Here is a 25,859-nt window from a genome sequence, read left to right as displayed (position 1 = left end):
CAGAAAACTGCAAAAGACTTGAAAACTCTTTCGGTGTTAAGTTAAAAAAAATAATACATTTATCTCGAACAGTTTTCAAAATATGATCTCTAGATAAATTCTTGTTTCACCACTTCCGTGCCATCCTATATCATCAAAAATAATTTTCGCTTATGCGCTAATTAGGTAAGGTAGATTCTGTCGAAGTTTGAGTCATTTTCCCAGTCCAAAATTTGTAAAAGTTATCGACCGATCGAGCATCGTTTATTCGCTCTATATTCAATAAGATTATTAAAAAGTGATCAAAATCAAATTAATTTTTTTTGGGGTTGCAGAGGCACTGTGATACATAATTTTTTTACTCGATTATTTGAGCTCGACATATGAATGCGGTAAAAACTGCTATGAAAGGTATCATTTAGGTGAAGCATACTTCAAATATAACCCCAGGAGAAGCTTATATTTTTTTCGTGTTCCATTATTGGAAATGACGAAGAAAAAAGCAATTTTGCTATATTGAATTTGTCGCATATCCGCAAACAAACAGTAAGAAAACACAATTCCGCTGTTTTCGAAGATTTATCGGAATCGGCGTGATATATTTGTTTCTACTTGGTATCTCTCACCCAATACGAATGGTATTGAACAGAACAGAACCTTCCATCGGCACAGATGAAAGGTTTTCTAAATATCCATTCGATCTCGGGGCACAGCATAAATCCATGTATTAAAAATAAAGGAGAAAATAAAAAACGGAGAGGCAGCTTATAAAAGTAATTTTAGAATATTCTCCGATTCCAATTAAAACCGTCAAGCGGCGAGTTCTTTGTGAAAGGAGTTAGGTACTTTCAAGGTATAGCCAGTCTTGGATTCTACAGCTCTCCGGATGATGAATAAATGTGACATCATATCGTTGTTGGTGGTATTTCGGCCGCTTTTTCGTATCTTTCGTACTCTCGCTGGATTAAAAGCACGTCTAGACATTAAAGTGTTCCTCGTGTTTTAGTGAATTCCCTTCTTTGGACTGTCGGAACATGATTACGTTACATAGGGGTGGTATTGTGCCATTAGCCCAGTTGAAAAATGTAATTTGGGCTTATCTCGACCATTTGGCTACTACAGAAACGGAGCTACTGTATACGACCGTGATATGGAACACCAGAAAAGTTTTATGGCTCGTTCCGTATAAACTTATTATTTCCAGTAAAAAAATTTCGAGTTATTCAACCACAACACGTGTTTTGCTATCACAGAAGCATCTTCAGGTATTATAGAATTACGAATTACGTACCAATAACTCAACCTAAGCTGGTTTCGACTTTCTTCCAAATTTTGAATTGATATGATTTTCACTGACATGAGTTTTTCAAGCACCACACGTGTTTTGCTATCAAAGTAGCATCTTCAGGTATTATAGCATTACGTACCAATAACTTAAACCAGGTGGTCAAAAAGCTGGTTTCTATTTTCTTCCAAATTTTGAACTGATTTGGGCGATACTTGATGGAAATCTACATAATTTTCACTGACATGAGTTTCTCAAGTACCACACGTGTTTTGCTATCAAAGTAGCATCTTCAGGTATTATAGCATTACGTACCAATAACTTAAACCAGGTGGTCAAAAAGCTGGTTTCTATTTTCTTCCAAATTTTGAACTGATTTGGGCGATACTTGATGGAAATCCACATGATTTTCACTGACATGAGTTTTTCAAGCACCACACGTGTTTTGCTATCAAAGTAGCATCTTCAGGTATTATATCATTACGTACCAATACCTTAAACCAGGTGGTCAAAAAGCTGGTTTTTATTTTCTTCCAAATATTGAACTGATTTGGGCGATACTGGATGGAAATCCACATGATTTTCACTGACATGAGTTTTTCAAGCACCACACGTGTTTTGCTATCAAAGTAGCATCTTCAGGTATTATAGCATTACGTACCAATACCTTAAACCAGGTGGTCAAAAAGCTGGTTTCTATTTTCTTCCAAATTTTGAACTGATTTGGGCGATACTTGATGGAAATCCACATGATTTTCACTGACATGAGTTTTTCAAGCACCACACGTGTTTTGCTATCACAGTAGCATCTTCGGGTATTATAGAATAACGTACCAATAACGTAAACCAGGTGGTCAAAAAGCTGGTTTCTATTTTCTTCCAAATTTTGAACTGATTTGGGCGATAATTGATGGAAATCCACATGATTTTCCCTGACATGAGTTTTTCAAGTACCACACGTGTTTTGCTATCACAGTAGCATCTTCAGGTATTATAGAATAACGTACCAATAACGTAAACCAGGTGGTCAAAAAGCTGGTTTCCATTTTCTTCCAAATTTTGAATTGATCTGGACGATATTTGATAGAAATCCACATGATTTTACTAAGTTGACTTTTTTAGGCACGACACGTGTTTCGCTATCACAGTAACATCTTCAGATATTATAGCATTACGTGCCATTACGTTGATTGTTGTGGTCAAGATCAAAACTTCAATTCCCACTTTATAACATTTCGTTTTTTGTCTAAAACCAAACATTTTTGAATGAATTGTTACAAATAAGAGAAACCTGATCAAAACATCTCTCTTTTAAAATAGATTGAGTGTTGAAATCGAAGGTTGGGAACACTTAACCACACTTAACCACCTATAACAAACTGTCTTTCTCCCTTGATTTATTTCAAAGGCTAATTTTATCAAAACAAAATACAGGCCCATACTAAGGCTGTAACTAGATCAGCTCAAAACACAACATATTTGGCAGAAATAGGTATTTTTGTAAGAGGTATTTCAAGCTTATCCATTCTTGATGAGACGATTTTACTATTATATTATATATCCTTCATTCTTTATATCTGAAAATGTATTGCTAATTTCACCGCATAATTTATTTTAGTTATTGAGTTTTAATCTCAAATTCTCACAAAACCTTTTTGTTTTCAGATGTGATTGGACATCTGACAGGTAATTTATAAAATTTGCAGCGTTTTACGTCATAGGTCAGGCACTTTTCAAACCACATCCACATCTGCCAAAAGCAAGCATAGACCCGATCATATGACCAATTCGGCTATTTGTTGGAACAAATCAGTTTTATGTTCCAAATTTTACGAGTATTCGAATAAAGATTTAATTGTTCACGACCCAAACAATCCCAGTTGGTGAGGGGCATACGAATTGTTTTCTGTTTGGTTATCCTGTTTCATCTGTTTCGAAACTAGAGATTTGTATGACGTCTGCATACGTGATTTTATTCATCTATACATTTCGGGTATAGCCCGTGAAATTTTAGTTTTGAGGGATCAACTGTGAAAAGTTTTACCACCACTGTATTCGACTTAAACTAAGGCAAAAACCATGAGCAATTAATACTCTTCATAATAAAAATTACAATTACAAAATAAATAAACATGTTATTGAAACATTCTTCCATCTCATCAGTTACTAATAACAAGAAATTAATTCGAGAACCCTTCAAATACATTAATCCCTCCTAAACTGTAGGTGATTGACTTCAAAATATATTTTAAAAAAGTCAACATTCGAATTCAATAGGTTTTATTATTTCATCCCTGAAATAAAAGGAAATGGTCGATAAAAACCCAATTAATTAATTAATTAATTAAATTATTTATTAATTAATCAAATTGATGCATCATCCTCTGAAACAACAGGTTTATCCATTTCTGAAAGTAATGTTGCCATTTGAAAATTTGTTGCAAATACTCATCGATTAACAGGCATCAAACATCAATTTCAAAAAGGAGATCTAAATCGCTCACATTCAAACTCAAGAATAACCAAAATAAAAATTTTACTATGTGAACAAATCACGTAGGAAAACATATATAAATTCTGTTTGTTTTCGACAACTTTCACTTTTTGGACAAAACCATATTTTAAGCCCATAAGATGTTGCAATGACACGAAATTGGCATTATCTTCTTATGCCAGAGACACGTAAACTTTCAGTTTGACATTCCATATGGGGGTAGCAGGTAGTGCCAGCTCAGAATTTCTAGCTACACATTGTGGTTTCATCCGTTTCATACAATTCTTATCAGGGAATTTGGTGATAACTTAATTGTTCAATTTTCCTAACAAATCATCAATCATCTGGAATGGACACATAGATGACAGATTCATATGGCTCCAGAATTTAACTTCTTATTGAAAAAATTATCTGATTTGATGGATTACACGACACCAAAACTATCAGTTCACACTTTTCTCTCAATTATTACCTCGAATATAATGCTTCTTTTTAACGCCAAGGAAATAATGTATGGAATTCATAGTTTCAAACTAGGTGAAAAATCGTTAAGAAACATTATTAGAGAAAGCTGCTTCGTAATTGTGTGTTAATCACTGGATTATGTTGCCCAATTAAATTATAATATTTACGACCATTTCGGTTATGTTGTTTTCACAGTCTATTCCGGTTTTTCTTGAGCAGAAGTTTTCAAGGATTAATCGAAAAACACTTGAAGGTTCGCTTTCACGGAAAATATTTCGTGGAAATGGCCATTTTTTGTATATCTGAGACAAAACTGAGGGAACAAGAGAATCCAATATTCAGTATTGAGTTTGGAAATTCACCTCAAAAACCGTTACTTTTAGCAAGAAATTTCACTGGTAATTTATCAACAGGTAGGTATGTAGCGTGAGTCTTATAGCCTGGAATAAGCTTCGAATTTGAATTCATATAGTCGACGAATATCATATTTTGTGACAAAGAATCACCCCTTAAATTTTTTCGCAACAACATTTTCATGTACATTCTTTATATTCAAATGATGAAAAACTGCACTCAATAGAACAAACGTTTGAAGTTCACCAAGTTTCAAGATAGGCGTGAGAAACATTGAAAGGCATATCGGAGAAAATAAATATAAAATCTTGCGGTGAATAGGAGCATAAACATGTATGAGTTGGCAATTTGTGGCAAATAACCAATGTAGCAACTTTAATCTATCCATTGGTCGGTTGATCAAAGAGGGGTCCCAACACACAGCAATAATGACTACTTAAATGTTTTCTTTATTTTGAAAACAAATCAATGCTATCTGCCACCGCTATTATCAATATTATGCATACAGCATGTCAGCATTAACAATAATTGATAAGAATATCGTTTCATTAATGGGAAAATACTATATCCCATTCAGAATTCTTGTTTATTGGTACCTATATAAGTGGGACAGGGAATTCCATATTGTTTAGGATGTATCGAACAATTATGATAAATGCTCGGATGAATGCAATGTATCATGGGCACGCGAAAAATGATTAGGGGAATGACAGTAATGTGAAGGAAAATTATCGTACGATCTGGATTATAGTCAAGCTACTACGACGTGGTCAATTCAAGTAAGGATATTTGTTACTGCTTGAAATGGAAAAGGAACATTTGGCACAATACACGTCCTGAATCCATGAGAATGATAAATTTTACTTATGAATTCCCAAAAAGTGAAGGTATAAGGTACGGTGTTTTGCCTCAAGTTAAATATATTGTTATTGTGTTTATCAATAGAATATTACTTTGAAATAATTAAGTACAAAGATATCTAGTTTAAGCTGAAATCTCTACAGCAATATTTTTCTACGATTCAAATGACAAAACTAAAGCTTATATCGTAAATCGTTTAGGTTTACAATTAATCTAACTGCCAACTGCATTGTTTGTGTTCAACGTATAATAAAAAACAGTGGTCTTATCATGAAGAGTTGAAATGATTTATTATTTCATTCGAATAAAACACGAGAGTTTCCTCCATATTTTTAAATTTCCTTCGAGCTGTTTCGAATAACTTGACAAAAATGAGAAAATCAGGAGCTTTTACGAGCTTGTTCTAATTATGAAAATCCAATATTTCCAAAAATGCAGCTCTGATCAAATTTTGAATCAGTAGGATGAGTTTCTAGTGGTCCTGAAGAAGTTGCACACATCTTTGTGTCGAGTATTTTCCTATAAAACTGTACTTTCAGAATTTGGCTCTACCCAAACATCCATTCTGGTGGTAAAAAAAAGCAGAAACAAGTTGAAGGCCTGTACTTTCTTTGAGTAAAGTTCCGTTTATTTTTGAATTATAAAAAAGCTCATAAATAAGGAACGAATAAGGCGCACCTGCAATAAACTGACCGAAAATTTATAAATAACCTGGTAGGTAACGATAGAGTACATCGGAGAGTTAGACCAGATTTAATTCTGTTTAAGTGCTATTAGAGATATATGCTTTTTTATGTTTTTGTTGATGGCCTATTTTATTTATACAAGTACTCGGCGATGATCACGGTAGAAACATTCGTTTGTCTTCATCGTCATAAAATAAAATATTTATAAATATACACGGTGGATATTGAAACAATATTTTCAACTCGTTTCCTTCAGAAGCAATTACACACAGTTTGCCGCTTTAATTTTAAGCGGTCTTTCCTAATCGAAATATACAGGGTGTATTTAAAGGTGAGGCTTTTTTTCAACAGAAGGTAGAACTGGTCAAAATGAAGCGTTTCATCAAAAATCACCAAAACAAAACTTTCAAAATGACAAAGTTGAAAAAAAAATGAAGTAGATGGAGTAGATCCTAATACGATCCTTGAACGTTTATTGGCTCAATTATAGCAAAGCAGTGGGAAAAAACATATCTCCTGATTCGACCATGTGGTTTCATTTAGGATTTTGGCTCCTTCGATATTTACGTGGTAATGAAAAGAAACCTAGGATTGCCGAATTGTTCTCATTATTTTTTAGTAACTTGCACGATTTTATGAAATGACTCATTTCGATACCAACTGACAGAAGAGACTTAGGACACAAGTCTAAAAAATAGAATAATACTTCAGAATCCCACCAATAAAATTCGTCTAAATTATTCACGAATTTTTTCACAATGTGCATCCCAATCTTGTTCGAACATTACAACAATCGTCGTAAAAAAAGGGTGAAATGGGGAAACATCATAGCACATAACATAACTAACATAAGCACTTTCAAGAAACTGCCTCGATTTTCTACAATTTTTTCACCCTAAATTATACGATACAACAATTATAATTCTCTCAAAAGTGACCTGATGCATCTAATCCGATGAACTTGGTACTGAACCCATTGTCCAGCCATATGTTTGTGTTTTGTTTCGTTTTTGCGATGCCGGAGTCACCTTCCACAGTTCCGTACTTGAAATTCAATGAAATTTTGTCGAACTTCTAGGGGTTGTATCTCAGCCATCTCGGATATTATATATAGACAATTTTTGGTTAAACGATTATTTTGAGTTCTAACTTCTGTCAAAATAAGCCTCACCTTTGAAAACACCCTGTATGGAATGTAAATGAATAGTTGCTATGATTTTTCATCAAAAAATAGTATGGATCTTTCATATAATTTTTTTATAAGCAGTCCCAACCCAAAGATGATATCTGAAAATTAGTTTTGAATTTTTTTCTTGGAAACCGGAAACATGACAGAAATGAAATCGAATACGTCCAAGGACACAATCGAGAAAAATGCTGGTGGTGTCCTCCTCAAAGAAAAAGCCACCCCTAAAATTTGTTTTGCAAGAATACTACATATACCATTGAAAAATTAATTTTTGATAGCTTGATTCATTTTGAACAATTATGGTCCCTAGTAATTTCTTGCTAAAAGTAACGTTTTTGAGAATAAAACTAATTCATCAACAGATCAGTTATGAAGGCTGGAAAAAAATTGAACGTTAGAAAGTCGAGTGCTGGAAACAAGGTTTTTCTATGATTTTGAACATAAAACAGCAGCTAATCAGTTATGGACCCAGCCTTGAAGTTTTAGAGATGAAAAGGTGTAAAAGTTATCCCTGACACGAAAGAGATTAGCATAAGATAATATAGCCTTCTAAGTATGATTGAGATCGTGTTTTAGAAAATATTCGGACCTCGTTCTATGAATATGGGCCCCGTACAATTTCCTATTATCGTAGCCCTCATGCATGACAACATGTCACAAATGAATCGGCCAGAACTAATAAAAATATATTACTGATAATTATATCGAAACCGGTCGTCGGCTTTGGTAGAGAAGATCAGATGCGGCACGATCAGAAAACTGCTCTCGTACAATTCTTTACGGGGCTAATTATACTACAGGCCAAAACACAAGCAAGATTGTTATTTCACTCCGTAGTTTTGTACCGAATAAATGGGATTTGTTGTTTTGGCGGCGTCGAAAGAAGAAATATAGGAGAAGTTATGGACATTGCTCAGATCCGAGATGGACCAGTAGCCCTTCCTCTAATCGTCTTCCTGGAATGATTCAATTCGGTCCGGTTCGGTTTTAAATTGCTCACCCCGAATTCGGACAGCATCTCAGGTTGTTTCTTGAGATTAGCAAATGATCATCGAGCGTTATTGATCGGCAAATGTAAACAATTAAATCACAAATCAGGAGGTTTAATTGGAAGAATATAAACTAAGAGTATTAGAAGGAATATTCCAATTTTTGTATGTTACCGGAAATGTGTACAGGGGGGGCAAAATTCGTTGTCTACTGAGGGGATCACGAGAACTATAAGAGATGACATATTTCCGAGCTCTTTTTCAGAGAAACAAAGAATGGTGAAAACTGTAGCCTGCTACGATTCTTCGTTTTTGATTTATTAGCAAAAATTGAGATTTTGACGATTTAGATAAGTTCTCGTAACTTTTTTGTCTTTGAAGTTACAGATCTGAAACTTGAACCTTCTTAGGCACTTTTATACGTGGAATCTATTGACGAAATTTTTTCCAATTCAAAAATAACAAATTAAATAAAATTTGAATTTAAAAAAACGAAAGTTCGCCTAATGATTCGAAATGAAAAAATATTTTGAGCTCGTCAGTGGATTCTACGTAAAAAAGTGCCTGTAGAAGGTTCAAGTTCCAGATGTGTAACTTCAAAGACAAAAAAGTTATGAGAACTTTTCGAAATTGTCAAAATCCCATTTTATGCTAATAACTCAAAAATGAAGAATCGTAGGAGGCTAAGGTTTTCAACATTCTTGGTTTCTCTACAAAAGGGCTCGGAATGTGTCATCCGTTTTCTTCTAGCTCTTCTAGTTCTCGAGATCCTCTCAGTAGACAACGAATTTTGCCCACCCTGTACAGGTTGCTTGATTTTGGCTGTTTCTGGTACTTACTTCTAGACTAGATAGGAAAAAGAGTTGGAAGGAGTCCTGGGGTCGATTTTCGTGAAAAGTTCATCAATGATTTCACCATATCTTCATTTGTCTTGAAGAAAGTGAAAAAGTGCCTTTAGAGAGCTTTTATCGTGTTTAGATATTTTCAAAAATAAAAAATTTGTTTCAAAATCGACAAAATATCAAAATCTGGTTATATCTTTAAGACAAACGAAGATATCGTGAAGCAGTTTCCATTATTGGAGTTTTCATGAAAATCGAATGTAAATGAATAATGAATTGCGGAAAAATTTGTGGGAATGATTCGAAAAATAGATGCAGCTCCCTAAATAAAGCACCTGAAAGCAATGTTTAATTTTTTCTCAGAAACCAGAAAACTAACAGAAATTAAATTGAGCAAACATTATATGGTAGCAAGACAACAATAAAAAAAATTAGTGGTGTTCTCCTAAAAGCAAGGGGTAGAAACTTTTTTCCTTATTTATTCATATTATACCATTGAAAAAATAATTTTCGACAACTTGATTCATTTTGAACTAATAGTCTCTTGTAATGTTGCGAGAAATAATAGTTTTTGAGGAAAAAAATCATTTATCAGTAGGTGCAAAGTGGAATTACCTTTAACTTGAATTTACATAGTAGGCGAATATTATGCTGACATTATAGAGTAACATACCACCAACCAACAAAAATTAAAACTTCTTCTGCAGATTCCATCTTTAGGGGGCAAAGCAGGGGCTGCTAAAAAAAATTATATGAGACCCAGACCCACACCATTTTTTGACAAGAAACCACCCCTTACATTTTTAATTTACAAGCACTGCATCCAGACAATGTATTGAATGTAATGAATATATGAATATAAATGTCCATTATATACTTCTGCAGGTATTGTATATAGAATTCTGGTGGTCTTGCAGCAATCATTGCTAGATTAAATAGAATTTAAATATCAATTATAGGATAGTTTGGGAGGTCCTTGCATTTTTCCTGAATTATTGAGGGAGAAAGCTTCCCAAAAAAAAATAGTTTGGTCTGTATCAATCATTGTTATGTAAGAGTGAATACTTTTTGTAAGAGATTGCTTGTTATTATGTACACATTTAAATGTATGTACATATTACATTGTATGGAATACCTAGGCGAAGTATAAAATAATAATATTTCAACATCACCTAAACGTTTTAGGTATTTTACACTTTCCTTAGGTAGTATCGGATTATCCAAACATTTTCTACAAAACTACAACTGAAAAATATATTTTTCTACCTCAGGAACGAGTTATACTAGTTGAATATGTCCAAAATGGTAAATTTTAGATTAAGGATTAATGGGACTTTTTTTATTACTTTTCAGATCATTTTCGATAAAAAGATGACGCCTGATCGCATATATTAATCGTCATTTTGAACAAAACCGAGTCCTCGACCGAGTCAATCTGTTGATGTGGTGACCACCCTGATCACCAGATCTTTCACCCGTTGACTGCGGCTTGCATGTTATATGTAGGATATTAAGTACACTCCTCTTACCACAGACATTTATAAAATCGTCAAGTGGGTTCAGGTAGCCTTTGTCACTCAAGAAAAACTGATTACTTATCTTCTTACTGCCAATTTTTGTCTACCTATCTTAGGCTGAGAACTATCTATACTAAAAATCAACGAAGTATTCCAACAAGCATTCGGCGTTCTTATTTCAATGTTACCCTCGGTATATTTCTTCAATTAACAACAAATCCTACTACTTGTTCCCCGAAGAAAAATCACATGTTTTCACGATATCACTGTCATCATTTGACGGATAGCAGGAACTTGAAAGTCCGGATGAAAATTATGAAAACCGGGACGAAAAAACACATCACAGTAACAGAGATCGTGAGTCTAATAATTAAATAATTATAGGCTCTTTTGTTGGTAGCGTGTACCGCTAGTATACTCTAGCGTACAAAAAGAACCAATTATTATATTCCATCCTGCGGTTGAACTCGACATCATTGTGAAGTGTTTTTTTTTCCTCGACTGAATTGTAGTACACGTATACTTTTTACTTTACGCCCGTTTGTATACAGGGAAAGCAAGATAGAAATTTGGTCACGGATAGTGTTCCGGTTACAGCGCATTCCAGAAATTTTTGGGAACGTATCAATATTTATTTTGAATTAGGATTTTTTTTAGGTACCTAGTCTTATTATAATCTAACCATGAAGGACTTACGGTTTGACTTTTCGTGAAGTTTACTCTTTTCGATGGTTATTCCAGGGGTAAGTATAAAAGAGATAAGATATACAGGGTGAGTCTTTGACTCGTACAAATATTTCAACAGTAGATTCTTGAGGTCAAAAGAAAAACTTTTTTCCTATACAATTTTTTCCGAATCAGCTCGGTTTAAAAAATACAGGCTGTTGAAAAGCCATAAAAAAATGTTACTTTCAGTTCTATCTTACAAACGGTTTTATCGAATGAAATGAATTTCGGAATATAGTTTTTCATCTATTTGATCAATATTATATTTTTCGAACACAAGATATCACCCACGTCTTCCAGTTTTCTCATTATGACCATTACGTACCATAGAAATACCAAAAATTCAAAGAATTCAACTCTTGCAACTAAGTTGGACCCTATTTAATGAATATTTGAACGTTTTGTAAAATAAAAGTATTTTTCATATTTTCTCGTATAATACGCTGCTTTCGACTAATTTGATGTTCAAAAATTAGAAAGTATCACTGAGGTTTGAAAAATTTGCTACTTTGTCTGAATACAACTCTATTTAAAAGATCCACAGGTATAGTGTCACAGATTTAGCTAGTTATTCTAAAGGTAATTTTGTTTTTCCAGAGGTGGCACATCTCGTTATGAGAACTTAAAATGGCTATATCTTTTTATCAGGGCCGAATCAGAAAAACTGGTATAGAAAAAAAGTGTTTCTTTTGATCTCAATAATCTACTGTTAAAATATTTGTACGGGCCAAAGACTCACCCTGTATACTAAACCTATATGAACCAAATATCAAATTCTTTTCCTTGTCGTTAAAAAGACATCAGCTAATTCGAAAATAACGGAATCTGATTCAACCCAATGAAATAACTCAGCCCTTCTGCTTAAAAATGAAATGTCAAGAAGTTTTTTCGTCAAGCAAAAAAGTTAAATAAAAACAAGTTAGGGGAGTGGCATCGTATCGAGCTATTTGCGAGGATGTTTAAAAGTTTGACGTTTTGCGAGGAAAGACGTTTGTAGAAAAATCGGAAAAAATAATAAAGAAATAATCCCTGACATTCAATTTTACAACTACCTGAATTATTTAATTGCGTTGAGTCAGATTCCTTCATCTCAGATTTGGTTGATGTTTGTTTTGTATCTTTTCAACGACAAGGAATAAGAATTTGATATTTGACACGCATGTTTAACTTGATATACTTTTCAAGAAAAGTATGAAAAAATTATTATTGCCATTTAAAAATTTATTGATGACATCATAACTTAAATTTTGGACAGTCTGTATAACATTTTCTAGCATCAAAAAGAGCGCAATTCAAAAAATAGTCGACCTGTCTGAGCTTATTTGCAACAAAAAAACTGTCTTGGATTTATTGGATGTATTCCAACTTAGATCGAAAATTTTTTAAACAGGAAATATTGAATTATATTTTGTCAAAACATCTGATTGATTGACCATTCATTAAAACTAAAGTCCTTGTATTTTCGTTTGTTATTCAAAGACTTTCCAATTTGCATTTTTCACGTTTATTATTAATACCGCAGAGCGCCTTTTGCATTCTTTCAGTAGCAGAGTGTATATTTTGAAGGGTGGATAAACAAAACCGCAACCATTCGAGGCAGCTGCAATTATGATTGGGTCGAAATTCAAAAATTTCTCCATTAGAGCGTGATAAGATTTTTAGAGTTGTAGAAAGTAAAATGGATTTTTTCGTCATTAGAAGATATAGGTGAAAAGGCGCAAGTTTAAAGAGATGATGAGAACCACATACAGGTGGTTGTAAGCTGCGAGGCGCTATTTAGGTACTAAATGGATTTGCCATTTGAAGTTTATTTACCTGAGAACTGTTTGTACCCATTAAGAAATTTAGTTCTCCACCATTTCACTATATTATTAGCCATATGTGTGTTATAGAACGAAATCCACACGTCCATCACAAATTATTGCATTCACAGGGCGCACATCATCAACAGAACAATTCGAATTTGATTCACAAAATCAACGTTGAATGGGAAAATAAGGCACTTTCGTGTAAATGTTGAAATAGCTGGGCGCGCGAGCTTTACTTCGCGTACAACAACAAACGAACTGAAATGAACCGACTGAGACTGAACTCAACTCACTATATCACACTACATAAAGTAAGAAATAAACTAGTCAACAGCGGAATGGCGCATCCACACAGGCCGTCTGAGTCTAGAAGTAGCTCCTGCGCTACACCAGGCTCAATCAACAGTGCGGCATGCCAAAGGGAGAGAAAGAGGGCCACAAACAACGGTATTTGATCTAAGATCTATAATTCCTAGTGAATATACAGGATGTTGCGGTGCCCACTTTTGCCCTGCCTAATTCGACTTGAATAGGTCCGGAATTATGGGTAGATCTCATCAGCGAAACACATCTGCTAGGTAATGGGTCGAACGCCCGATGCCGAAGGTACAAAATAGAACAGGCCCTACTTTGACTAAAAGCCGATGGATTACACAGGGTGTTTTCAAAGGTGATGCTTTTTTTTGACAGAAGGTACTCATCAAAATAAGTCGTTTAACCCAAAGTTGTCTATATAAAATATCGAAGATGGCTGAGATACAACTCCTAGAAGTTCGACAAAATTTCATTGAATTGCAAGTACGGGTCTGTGGAAGGTGACTCCGGCATCGCAAAAACGAAACAAAACATAAACATTTGGCTGGACAATGAATGGTTCAGTACCAAGTTCATCAATTAGATGCATCAGTACAGGTCACTTTTGACAGAATCATAATAGTTGTATCGTGCAATTAAGGGTGAACAAAATATAGAAAATAGAGGCAGTTTCTTGAAAGTGCTTATGTTAGTTATGTTGAAATAGTGCTATGATGTTTCCCCATTTCATCCCATTTCTACGACTATTGTTGGAATGTTCGAACAAAAAGACTGTGATGCCCATTGTGAAAAAATTCGTGCATAATTTAGACGAATTTTATTAGTGAGATTTTGAAGTATTATTCTATTTTTTACACTTGTGTCCTAAGTCTCTTCTGTGAGTTGGTATCGAAATGCGTCATTTCATAAAGTCGGCAATCCTAAGTTTCCATTTTCATTACCACATAAATATAGAACTAGACAATATCCTAAACGAAACCACTTCGTCGAATCTGAAGATAAGTTTTTTCCCACTACTTTGTTATAATTCAGCAGAGTCTCTGAATTCAGCTAACAAACGGTCTAGGGTCGTATTAGGATCTATTTCAGTTATCATTGTCAATTTTTTCTTCAACTTTGTCATTTAGAAAGTTTTGTATAGGTGATTTTTTATGAAATGCTTCATTTTGACCAGTTCTACCTTCTGTTGAAAAAAAAGCCTCACCTTCAAATACACCCTGTATAAGACTAGCTTGAAGTCGCGGCTTCACTCGCTCAATATTTATAGTAAAACACTAGTTAAAATATAATTACACAATAATTCAACAAATAAAATAAGCAGAAAATCGAAAAGAAATAATTATCAATAATCAGCAAAAAATTAATAAGCAACCTTCAAGACGAAGAAAACTAAAAACAAACTCCAATTATCAAAACATTCGCTCAGCCTTCCTGAAAAAACTCTACAATACCTTACGGCCTACAATGTTACACTGATTATACGATCCTAGACCAAATCGAAATAATTGTGCCCCTTGTATGCCGTCACGTTTCTTGCCTGAATTCGTATTTCTGTAACCCATCATATCTCGCGGAATGTCCGTTAGAAAACTGCTGTAAAGTGCACTTTTCAAGATAATAGATGCTGCAGATAAGGGCTACATACATTTTTTTATTGATGCATTTCATGCCAATCTAAAACCCTTTTCAAATAGAACATTTTTTCGCATTGATTTGAAAATGTTAAAATTGGTTATCGTTTTTAATGGAACTTATTCAATTCTACAAAATTGTACTGGGTATTCATTTTCCTCTATCTCTTATAATTAACACAGCTTTGGCCATAAAAGCCTGAAATCAACGGCTTCATTCACGACTTGCTTATTACAAAAACCTATATTTTTCGTCATTTCTTCATGATTTAGGAAATAATTCCACTCAGAAAGCTAATCGAATGAATTCTCTACACTACAGTCAAATTCCCATCAAAATCGGACATCTGGTTCCGGAGTCATGGAAGACAAATAAAAAAGGAACAAAAAAGGTAACAAACACATAGACTTTCACTTTTACCTTTAAGTAAGAAAGTAAGGATGCCAAAATGAATATCAATAAAAATCATATTCAATATTCTCGTATAAAGAAACTTTGTAACTTCACCTCGTTTTTCTTTTCAGATAAAGATAGAAGTAAAAAATAACACGCATATCTTCGGTATTTACTTTATTGTAGAAAAGTTTTCATTCCAAATTACGCAAAGTTCCATGTATAATTGAGGAATTTGTCTTGCACCTCCTACGAAGGGTAGTTAAGTTTTTCAAATGGCAACCCTAACATTTTGTTCTGAGGAAGATTGATGGGATTTATTAGCAATGGTTAACTTCTTGAATTATAATTTTTACTTTTTTTATGTAGGTTTTGAGATCAGTGACAGAGTGGAAGATGTTTTTGAGCTATTTATCGAAAACATACCTTTTTTCAGAGTAGCATTAGGTAAAAAACGTATCAACTACCTGTTCATTTATTTTTGTGATCGTGATTTCCATTTCAGATGATAAATCAAAGACAACTCTACGTAAAAGGGTGCTTTCGATAAACATACTGCTAAAGTGTATATCATTCACCTCTGAAACATTACCAACTACCCTCCATCCCTCTTAGAGGATGCATGACAACCTCCTAAATTATACATGAAAGTTGAAATGTTTTCGATAACATTTAAAAACATCAATAACTCCTAAAGTGTATGTAATTTAATTCAAAATGCATAAAATAAGCAGGAATTCGAATTCAGTAAGTTTAACTACTTGATCCTTATATATTGATATCAAGGTTGATGAACACACCCCAAAAATGACCAAATCATCCTCAACAATGAAGGGTCTTAAGGGTCAAAGCATTTCTATCATCTGGCACATAAAGTTAAAAAAAACAACTACCCCCACCCCTCATAGAGGGTGCATGATATACTTCTCAATTTTACATAAAAAGATAGGGATCTTTTTAAGCAACATTGGGAAGTTTATCATCATTTCGCTATTCAAAAGAAAATAGGCTTGATGAAGAAATGAGCCATGATCAAATCATCCACAGCAACGAAAGGTCTATCCATTTCTAGGTACTTTTTGATTCCGTTTTGTCTGAAAACGGTTGAGCAGTTTGAGCATTAGGCCAGAACCTTTTATTCAGACAAACACTTCAGGGTTTCAGATAATTAGATTACAGCTGCAAATTTCCATCTTGACATAAATGAGGTTGGTTTTGAGGGTTTCTAATCCTTAAAAGGACCACCAAAATAAACAGTAATTGGATGACCTTATTTTTCATAATGAAATATCCCTTACCCTTTCTTTTTATCAATGAAAAGGTGAGGGAAGTTGCCATTTTGACACCCTAAATATTAGAAGGGCTGCATATTTGATCAAATAGTGCTTCACGAAATATTAATTTTTTCAGACAAGAAATCCCTTCCACTTGACTTCTTCTACCTCCTGTACAGTAAAGGTTCTACTAGTACTCGCGAGACAACCTGTATAATATTGGAAGTAAGGTAGCAACTAGCAACTACTTAGAATCAGAAAATGGCCATCTTCCAGTTTTGTACTCCAAATACCAATCAATTAATAGAGTTTTGTCTGGATAGCTGTGAATCAACCATGTCAAGTCATCACCCTTCAACCATTTGGTTCTGTACGAAGTAGAAAAACAATTCTTTTTATCCATTTATGAAGAAGAGGTGATGATAAAGTCTCTTCAATTTAAGTAAGCAGACTTTTTATTTCGTTCATCCCCTACGTACACATTGATCACGATCAACTGATGAATATGAATGAGACAATTTGGATGGGAAAAGTTCTAAGGGCGATTCTACGATGAACAAACAAAATTTTCAAGAAATTGTGGATTTTTACTGGAAATCTATTTGTATCCTACATATACATCAGATAGGTGAAACCAGAGTAAAATAACAATGTTCTCCTGTTGCAGTTGGACGGATTCTACCTCATCGATACATAAAATACTTCGGATAATCATACTAGTTATGACTTCTTGCTTCTTTCTGAAGGGGAACGCCTTGTAAGTACCTATATTTCTTGGAAATGTTATCGATGAACGTCGCGCCAAGTCTAGTGTCGGCGACTCTGTAATTTTAAGAAGGTCCCATCTAGTAAGAGACTTAAGTCATTGGAAGTCTCCATAGTTAATAATACACTGTGTCGAAAAAATAGGCATCCCGAAAATAAGACAAATAGATAATTGAATTCCTAGCATTTTTCTGATGAAAGTGGATGAAAGACGTTTTTTCATTATGAAAACATACACTTTTCAAAGTTGCCCACATATTAATATCATGTTAATTCTCGTGTCGACCGCAGTGATGAGTTGACAAATTTCCGTCAACTTCAAAATCCTCGAATTCGGTTGAAAAAGACGGTCCATCAATCAAATTTTTTACTAGGAGAATGATTCAAACTTTGGCAGAATCGACTCTTCTCAGCGTACGAGCTAAAATTATTTTTGACTTTACAGGGTTATCCGAAAGTGGTGAAACACGATACCACCCTGTTTTTTCAAATGGGAATACCCAATTTTCATATCATATTCTGAATCTACAATTCTTATTTCGAAATACCCCGTTTGTTAACTTATCTCTGTGCCTTTCTGACTAAGGACCATTTTTTCGGCAAATTTCATGATGGTTTAACCAGAGATCATATCTTGAAAAGAGATAAAAGTTTGTTTTTTATTGAACTGCCTAAGAGTTTTCAAGTCGAAAATGACCTTTGAAAAATGTCGATAAGTCCATTTTTTCAAATGCCATGCTCTGAACCCTTTTGTATGTTGGATACCTTAGTGGAGGTATCATTTTAGACTAAAAATGTTTCCATAAAAAAGGAGACCACCCACTAGAGTATCCAACGGAAAAAAAATGTTCAGTGCATGCTTATATTGAAAAAATTGATTTTTAAAGGTATTTTCGAAAAATTGCAGTATGTCTATCGGACCAACTATAAGTAGAATGATATGAAAAACTGCAGAAGACTTGAAAACTCTTCGGGAATTCAATAGACAAATCATACATTTATTTCGAACGGATTTCAAGATAGGTATGATGTCTAATTCCAACCATCATAACCATGAAATTTGTGGGACAAAGTGATCAAAAAAGCACACTGATATATTATGGGTTTTTTCGAAATCACAATTTTATGTTGATTCAGAATATGTGCTAATTCGATTCCACCAAAATTTGAATCATACCGAAATTTTTAAGAACTATCGACTAATCCAGCACACTTGACTAACTGACTCAGATATGTGCTTAAATAAAAAACACAAAAAGTGGGTAGAATGGTTGAATTTACTGATAACCTGAGATAAACACAAAAACGTGAATCAGGCCATCATTTAGAGAATCAAAAATTGAAAAAAGCTGCATATTTTACAAATAAATTCATTATTAATTATTATAATAACATTTCCTTCCCAATTTCACCATAACAATTCGAAAGAGAAAATCTTCATGCCTTGAGAACGACGTTTCTATTAATCATATACGAAAAAATCGGTAGTTAGTCCTCAAAAACTCAATTTACTATAAAAATTTGATGAATTCTGGAACCGTTTTCTGAAATAGTATATTTTCATATTCATTTTCTCGGTTTTTATAAATCAGAGCCACTCGAAGTAAATATAGTTTGTGGTAAGTGATGATATAATCAAAGCAACATTTATTCACTATTAACAGCGTTAACAGAAATCGATCTTAGGATTAGAGCCAGAAGAATAATTCCACACAAAGTTATGATGGAGAATTTCTAAATTCCTCTTGCACCCTCTTGTAAACGCCCTATATACAATGAAAATGAAACCAATTTCAATATGAATGATGACAAAAAATACATCTGATCGCAAATGCGGCAAAATCTCGTTCGCAAAATAAAAATATAGTAGGATTATTAACATTACTTATGCGAGTCATTTTGGAGAAGTATACCTTTTATTGAGGAAGACTCAAATTCTATATAATACTTATAGAATTATGCCACCAAGTAGATGACATAGATACTACATTGAACAAAGTACAAATTTACGGTTCCTAGGAATTAATTTCGAATTTTGGTCTGATTTCGAAAAACATCAATAGTAAATTGAAAGAATGTTTACTCTCAAGTTTCTTTGGCCTTCGGTTCATCGATTTTTATTAACTGATACAAAACATCGTTGAATTGTAGGTACTCTGGGTGGCAAAGAAAAAAACGAAAGAAAAATATCTTCAAGACAGGATTAAATGGGGGTGGAACTACCATATAGTATAGGGTATAGGTACTATGCCTGGTGTCCGCCTTGCAGGCGGATGTATTGGATATCCTTTTGAAAAGGAGATCAACTAAGGGTCTGCAACAATTCATAATACCCGTTTTCATTTGTTTGTTGCCCAAGTTTTACTCCAAATTTTATGGAGTTCCTTGTTTTCACCACCCCATTTTTTTATCTATTGTCGGTGATTGTTCCGTCTATCAAAACATTCTCAATTTACAGGGATGAAATCGGAGAGCTCTGCCACCAATTGTTAGGAAAGAAAAGGGTGTGATATCCTTGTGGGAATTTCGAAATATACGTGGTACTCAGAGTCTTTTACCTAATTCTTGGAGTCATGGTGGAATGTTCAGGGTATATCCTGAAAGGCATCCTCTCAGAGAAACACGATATCTTTAAAGGTTGTTGATATTTTTCAGGTGTTTGAAAATATTTTTATTCAGGGTGTAAAAGAATAGGTCCGAAAAAATTTGAGCAGTGACTCCTAGTCAAAAAAAGTTTGGGACTTTCATATGATTTTTTTTTTTGAGCAGTCCCTGTTTAGATACTGCTCCCCAAAGATGGTTTATTTTCTTTCTTAGAAACCAGAAAATACTTAACTGAGAGAAATAAACTTGAGCAGACATTCTATGAGAGCCATACCATTGAAAAATTGATTTTTTGATACCTTGATCAATTATGAATTAGGTACTCTTGTAATTTCTTATTGAAAATAACGGTTCTTCGAACTTAAATTTACCATGTTGGTGGATATCATGCTGACATAATAGGGAAACACCATCAAAAATTTTTTCATTCCTTTCTCTCTCCCATAAAATCAGTTTCAGAAGGAGAAAACTGAAATTTTGGCGGAATCTTTCGAGGCACGATCATTCCAAAAAGTTCCTTCGGCCTTAACACTTAACACTGCGAGATAAAAGAAGTATCGAGATCTTAGCAAGAATATAATTCTTACTGGATCTCTTACAGGGCATTGCAGCCTGAGGAGCACTTAATGAGAATGCGTCTGCAAGAAATTGACCAGTTCAGATTCTGTTGGGAGGATTAAGAAACTCCAAATCACCTCTAGTGATGTTTTGCACACGAATCTTGTAGAAGCTATAGGGAGTAACATTCCTGAAGCCGTCCTATGCTGATGGAGTTCATTAGAACTCTGGGACTTAAGGGCTGCTGTATTAGTAAGAACAGCTCTGATGGGCACACAATAGATCTTAAGGTCGCAGCACAGATTACAGAGTGGACGCAGTGCCACGCAACTCTTAAAATCTACAATCTAAAATTTTCCAGTGTATTTTAGTGAAAAAAAATGTTCAACTAAAAAAGTTGTTGATGATTCAATAGCGATCAGAGAGATTAAAAAGGAAGTCACTGTTAATCACGAAGGTACACACATGCAGTCATACAATGGTACCTTCTTCGCCAGATTCATGTTAGATCACACTCAAATATAAACTGGTCGTAATAATTTAAGGATGTTAAATTAATTGTGTTTTCTTTTCAGAAAAACCCAATTCCCTTTTAAATATGTGGATGTAGAGCTTTTCGTGTTGAATGATGAGACTTCAAAGAATTATGTACCTATTCAAAGTAGCAAAAATACCATATTTGAAAAAGTATAAGATTTAACGAATTCTTCAAAAATTTTTAGTTCTACTTCACCCTCAATGCAAAGTTCGACTTTTTTAAAAAATAATTTCCACCCACCTGAAGATGCTACTGTGATAGCGAAATACGTGTTGTGGTTTAACAATTCATGTTAGTTAAAATAGTAATATTCTGTTTTTAGTTCACCTCTTTACCGTCAAGCTATATTTTTTTTTTTTCAGAACATTCAATATGTTCATTTTATTGAGCTGCTCAATAAAATTGTCATGTTATGATTATGGCTTCGAAATTTTTTATGGAAACAATCTTTTAGAGGAAGAAATTGAGTTTTTATACCTGAATCACCTCGCAAAATAAGAACAATACTTACCATTTTGTCAGTTCTTCATTACTGAGAGTTTATAAGATATTCCTAAAAAAAACTTTACTCTGGATTCAGTCAAATATAATTTATTGGAAAAAATCAGTAAAAAAAATCATTATGCTTGAAAATAACAAGAGGAATCTCGAATATTTCAGATAATGTTTTTCTGAAATTTTACCCTTTAGTTATAAACAATAAAACAATACAAATGTATAATATGGATCAACAATAATTTTCTGAAAAAAATATAAATTTCAATATGACTAATTAAGGGAGTAACTGGGATGAATGTTATATGCTTATTGTCAATTTGGCATTTGAAATGGAACATTGGTGGCATTTTCATGTTTTTTATTAATTGAATTTTGTGTTATAAACATATAAATGTTTGAGAAATACCAAATTTGATGTGGAAGCACAACATATACCATTTAGATAAAAAATTAAAGTTATGAGAATGAGATAAAGGAAAATTCGGCTAAGCTTGATATTGTGAAAATTATACAAATTGTTTAATCATTCAAACAAAGTCTGATTTGGAATGGTAAAAATTGAAGCTACTCATCTTAAATAATTAAACAGCTCATATTCAATTAACATTTGTTATTCTAAATTACTCATCGATGCCAAATTGTGGAACTTCTGATGGTAGATGTCCAAATTTATACCTATTCAATTGAATTTTTGTCACTCATTCGAACAGATTGTTATTTTTCGAGCAATAAATATTTAAACCTTCTGATAAAGTATTAAGTGTACAGTGAGATCAAAATGAACAGCACAATTCCTGCGTAAATTGATATGAACAAAAACTCTGTCAAAATATCACTATTGCACATTGTACTTTGAAAATTCAAAATACATCTTCTAATCACATAAAATAGTAAACAGCCTGTTTACACAGGAAAGTAGTTACCGCATTGAAAAATGCACATTTCGTTTTTGTTCATAACTCTTACAATGTTATGAAGTAAAACTACAACAATGACAGAAATTGGCGGACTACAAGTAGTCAGCTTCATGAACAAAAGTTTATCGGAAAATGCTTGATCAAATTCAATCCAATTTTTCTCAAGATTCACGGAAGAATTCAGCCAGTACAATAAAGATCACTTAATATAATAGTAAGATTGATATCTATTTTTGTGGAATTTTCTTCACTTCAATTATATACACAAATTGGTAATTGAACAATTATGTATTTCAAAAGGATTAGAACTTTTAAAACATGTATCGTAATAAATAGTGTAATATGAAATAGCGATGGTATTAAAAATTACTAAGCAATGAGAAAACTTCCCATTTTATGAACATTGCAAGGATGTGAAAAATATATCCCGCATTACCTATGAGAAATTTCCCATTTACAAGGGTTCTAGTTTTTACATATTAGAGAATTCGAAAACGAGTTCACTCGTACCTGTTCTGACTCATGAATGACTTGAATGTGAAACTAATATTCTTCAGCGGGTTCAGAGCAAACTCATTCAATGTCTTGAGAGCATATATTCCATCAGTTTTAGACTGATTCATACACAGCTAAGTTTTCTCACACAAAAAGCTGGGCTTGTGAAATTGAATTTAATTTTTGTCTTAAATTATGTATTCACAAAAAAAAAGGAAGTAAAGATAAAGTTTTAATTTTAGGGCAGGTGTATATAGAAGGTTACAAATATGCCATTTTCTCATGTGCAGTACTTCAGTTCACAACTTATTTACCTTCAGGTACACACATTTGAACTCATTTTTCATCTCATATCAAGTGGTAAAAACAGAAACAATCTTATTTGTAAAAAAAATAATATAATGATGGATATCACTGAATTGTCCTTATCTACATTTAAACATTGCATCACTTAAGAAGAGATTGTCCGAATAATTTAATAAATGTTCCAGAATGTTAAACACATGTCCCTTAAGAATCTTTCATAAACACTTTGAACTTCAAGTAGAATTGCGGTGACCACAGGATTTTCTCCTTTTATTTAGAGCACTTTTCAGTTAAGGAACTTGATGTATCTGAACAAAAATTGTATTCATCGAAATCTATTGTTTGTCAGTTGGCAAGTTCGACACTGACGAATTGTTTAAGTCTTTCTAAGTACACGTTATATAATTCTACATCATTATGGCCAGCACCCTGAAAATAATTAATTCATATATCAGACCAAATTCGTTGCTTCAATATAATGATGAAAAGACTGTCCTGATTCTAAACTACACAGGCCAGTCAAAACTTGCCAGAAATGGCAATCACTTAATTCTTGACAGCCTTCAGAAACACTAATAGAAAAAGATAAACATGAAGTGATGGTTTTGGAGAACTTATTGAAATATAATTCGTTCCAAATATTTGTTGTCAAGTAGGTTTTGGAATTTTGATTAAATTACTAAGCAATGATTCTTTCCAGTACAATCAGGTTTGGTAGATTGTCAAATCTTCAGGAGTTGATTGAACATAATACTTACTTCTACCCATAATGGTTCTACAGCTCTTGGACATTTTTCGAAGATTGTCAAACCATGAGAAAAGTCTATAACTTCATCCTCTGTACCGTGAATAACCAAGGTGGGTGACATAACTTTAGAAACTTTATCAATACTGTAAAAAAAAAGGAATCTCAAATTTAAACATAAAAAATACCTCCTAATATTAAGAAAAAGATTATGAAGAATTTTGAAATTATGAAGAACTATGGCTGATTAATTTACTATTTAAAAAAATTGTAATAAACATATTACTCATAAGAATAAACATATTTTCCTATCATTTAGTTAACTGGAATGATAAAGTAAATCAGAAATGAAAAAAATGTAAATTGTTTAATGAAGGAAATATATCTTATCAGAAATAATATTGCAATTGGCTCAATTTCATTTCTATCAGTAATAAGGTAGCATTTAAAATCAAGGAAAATCGAGTTGAAATTCTTTTTTTTTTTCTGGTTTCATGATTACAGAAGGAGATAAGAGTTGAGGGAAAATATAACAGAGTGGTTTATTTCCTTGGATTACAGACAATAATTCTTAGAGATAACACTATCTATCAGAAACCTGTTTTTTGTTTTCCAATTTCCTGATACCCATATTTACAAATATGGCAATATTCTTCAGAACTGGAGATAAGGATATTTTCATAAAATATATGAAGAAAACAAAGATCAATTCTATAATGAAACATATGTGAAATATTCATGTCTGAATCAGGAGAAAACTTGTTGATAAAATCTTACCTAGGAAATGCATCAAAAAACCAGGTCCTTTTTGTGTTGGGAAAGGCTACTCTCATGCCAGACATTAGAGGTGAATGAAGAATAACAGCACCCACATCGTATCTTGATGCTAGATCAACTGTAGGCACTGTCCCTATGCTCTGACCATAAAGAATAATATTTTCTGGACTGATCCCATATCTCATTCTCAGTGCTTGCCATGCCGCATCAATATCAGCATAAAGGTTCTTTTCAGACGGTTTTCCTTCACTAATACCATATCCTGAATAATCATAACTGAAGATATTGCAGTTAATTCGAGAACCTAGTCCTAAATAAAAACTACTCATTTGTCCCAAATCAACAGCATTTCCATGTGAAAAGAGGATGGTAAATTTGGCTGTGGGACTACACCTAACAAAAAGACAGGCTATTTTGTTGCCTCTTTCTGTCCTCGTGAAGAAACCCTCTAGTTTTTCCTTATCTCTTTCAGAATATTGCCACTCTGCCCTCTCGGTTAATGTATAAGTACATATTCCACTTTCGTCTGACGAGAATTCGTAAGTTGGCTCAGGTGGTAAAAATGCCAATTTTGCTGCAATTCTGTCCGGACAAGGAGGGCAACAAAAAAGACAACACAACTCACTGAAACTTAACCCATTCATCTTTTATAGTAAATTAAACGAAATTCTAAACTAACTGAAAGAAATAAATGTTTATTTTAATTCTCAAAGACACTACTCATCTTCTCATTGTTGACATCGCCATTTTGTAGGCAAAGAACTAAGGAAAGCATAATGCAATGCTGCCACCTGACATGGCAAAGGGAAAGCAGTGTGTGTATGACTAATCAACTCATTGACTCATT

The 25,859-nt window shown here is 33.4% G+C and overlaps 2 protein-coding genes across 2 annotated transcripts in view; both read right to left on the bottom strand.

Moving 5' to 3' along the window:
- Nucleotides 1–13,563, bottom strand: part of LOC123321856 (protein naked cuticle homolog) — a 43,817-nt gene extending 30,254 nt beyond the window's left edge. Inside the window, exon 1 of the mRNA XM_044909635.1 lies at nucleotides 13,203–13,563. Within this exon, the coding sequence (XP_044765570.1) occupies nucleotides 13,203–13,299 (97 nt within the window). The 5' untranslated portion in view covers nucleotides 13,300–13,563. The remainder of the gene's footprint in view (nucleotides 1–13,202) is intronic.
- An 8,286-nt stretch (nucleotides 13,564–21,849) lies between these two features.
- LOC123321374 (alpha/beta hydrolase domain-containing protein 17B) lies at nucleotides 21,850–25,793 on the bottom strand. The gene is made up of 3 exons (XM_044908920.1): nucleotides 25,013–25,793; nucleotides 24,249–24,381; nucleotides 21,850–23,919 (listed from the first exon to the last, which is right to left on the bottom strand). Exons 1-3 carry the CDS (start codon nucleotides 25,654–25,656, stop codon nucleotides 23,836–23,838), a joined length of 861 nt encoding a protein of 286 aa, XP_044764855.1. The 5' UTR covers nucleotides 25,657–25,793; the 3' UTR covers nucleotides 21,850–23,835.
- Between the last annotated feature and the right edge of the window lie 66 nt (nucleotides 25,794–25,859).

The sequence above is a fragment of the Coccinella septempunctata genome, chromosome X (genome assembly GCF_907165205.1).
Source record: "Coccinella septempunctata chromosome X, icCocSept1.1, whole genome shotgun sequence".
Taxonomy (NCBI): domain Eukaryota; kingdom Metazoa; phylum Arthropoda; class Insecta; order Coleoptera; family Coccinellidae; genus Coccinella; species Coccinella septempunctata.
This window is presented reverse-complemented; position numbering and strand designations above follow the sequence as displayed.

Bases quoted from the DNA above. Each gene is read 5' to 3' on its own strand.
- LOC123321374 (XM_044908920.1), bottom strand. From the start codon at position 25,656: ATGAATGGGTTAAGTTTCAGTGAGTTGTGTTGTCTTTTTTGTTGCCCT. The intron at 24,382-25,012 runs GTAAGATTTTAT...TTTTTTTTACAG, and splicing joins TTTTTTGATGCATTTCCTAG to TATTGATAAAGTTTCTAAAG. The intron at 23,920-24,248 runs GTAAGTATTATG...AATTATTTTCAG, and splicing joins TAGAACCATTATGGGTAGAA to GGTGCTGGCCATAATGATGT.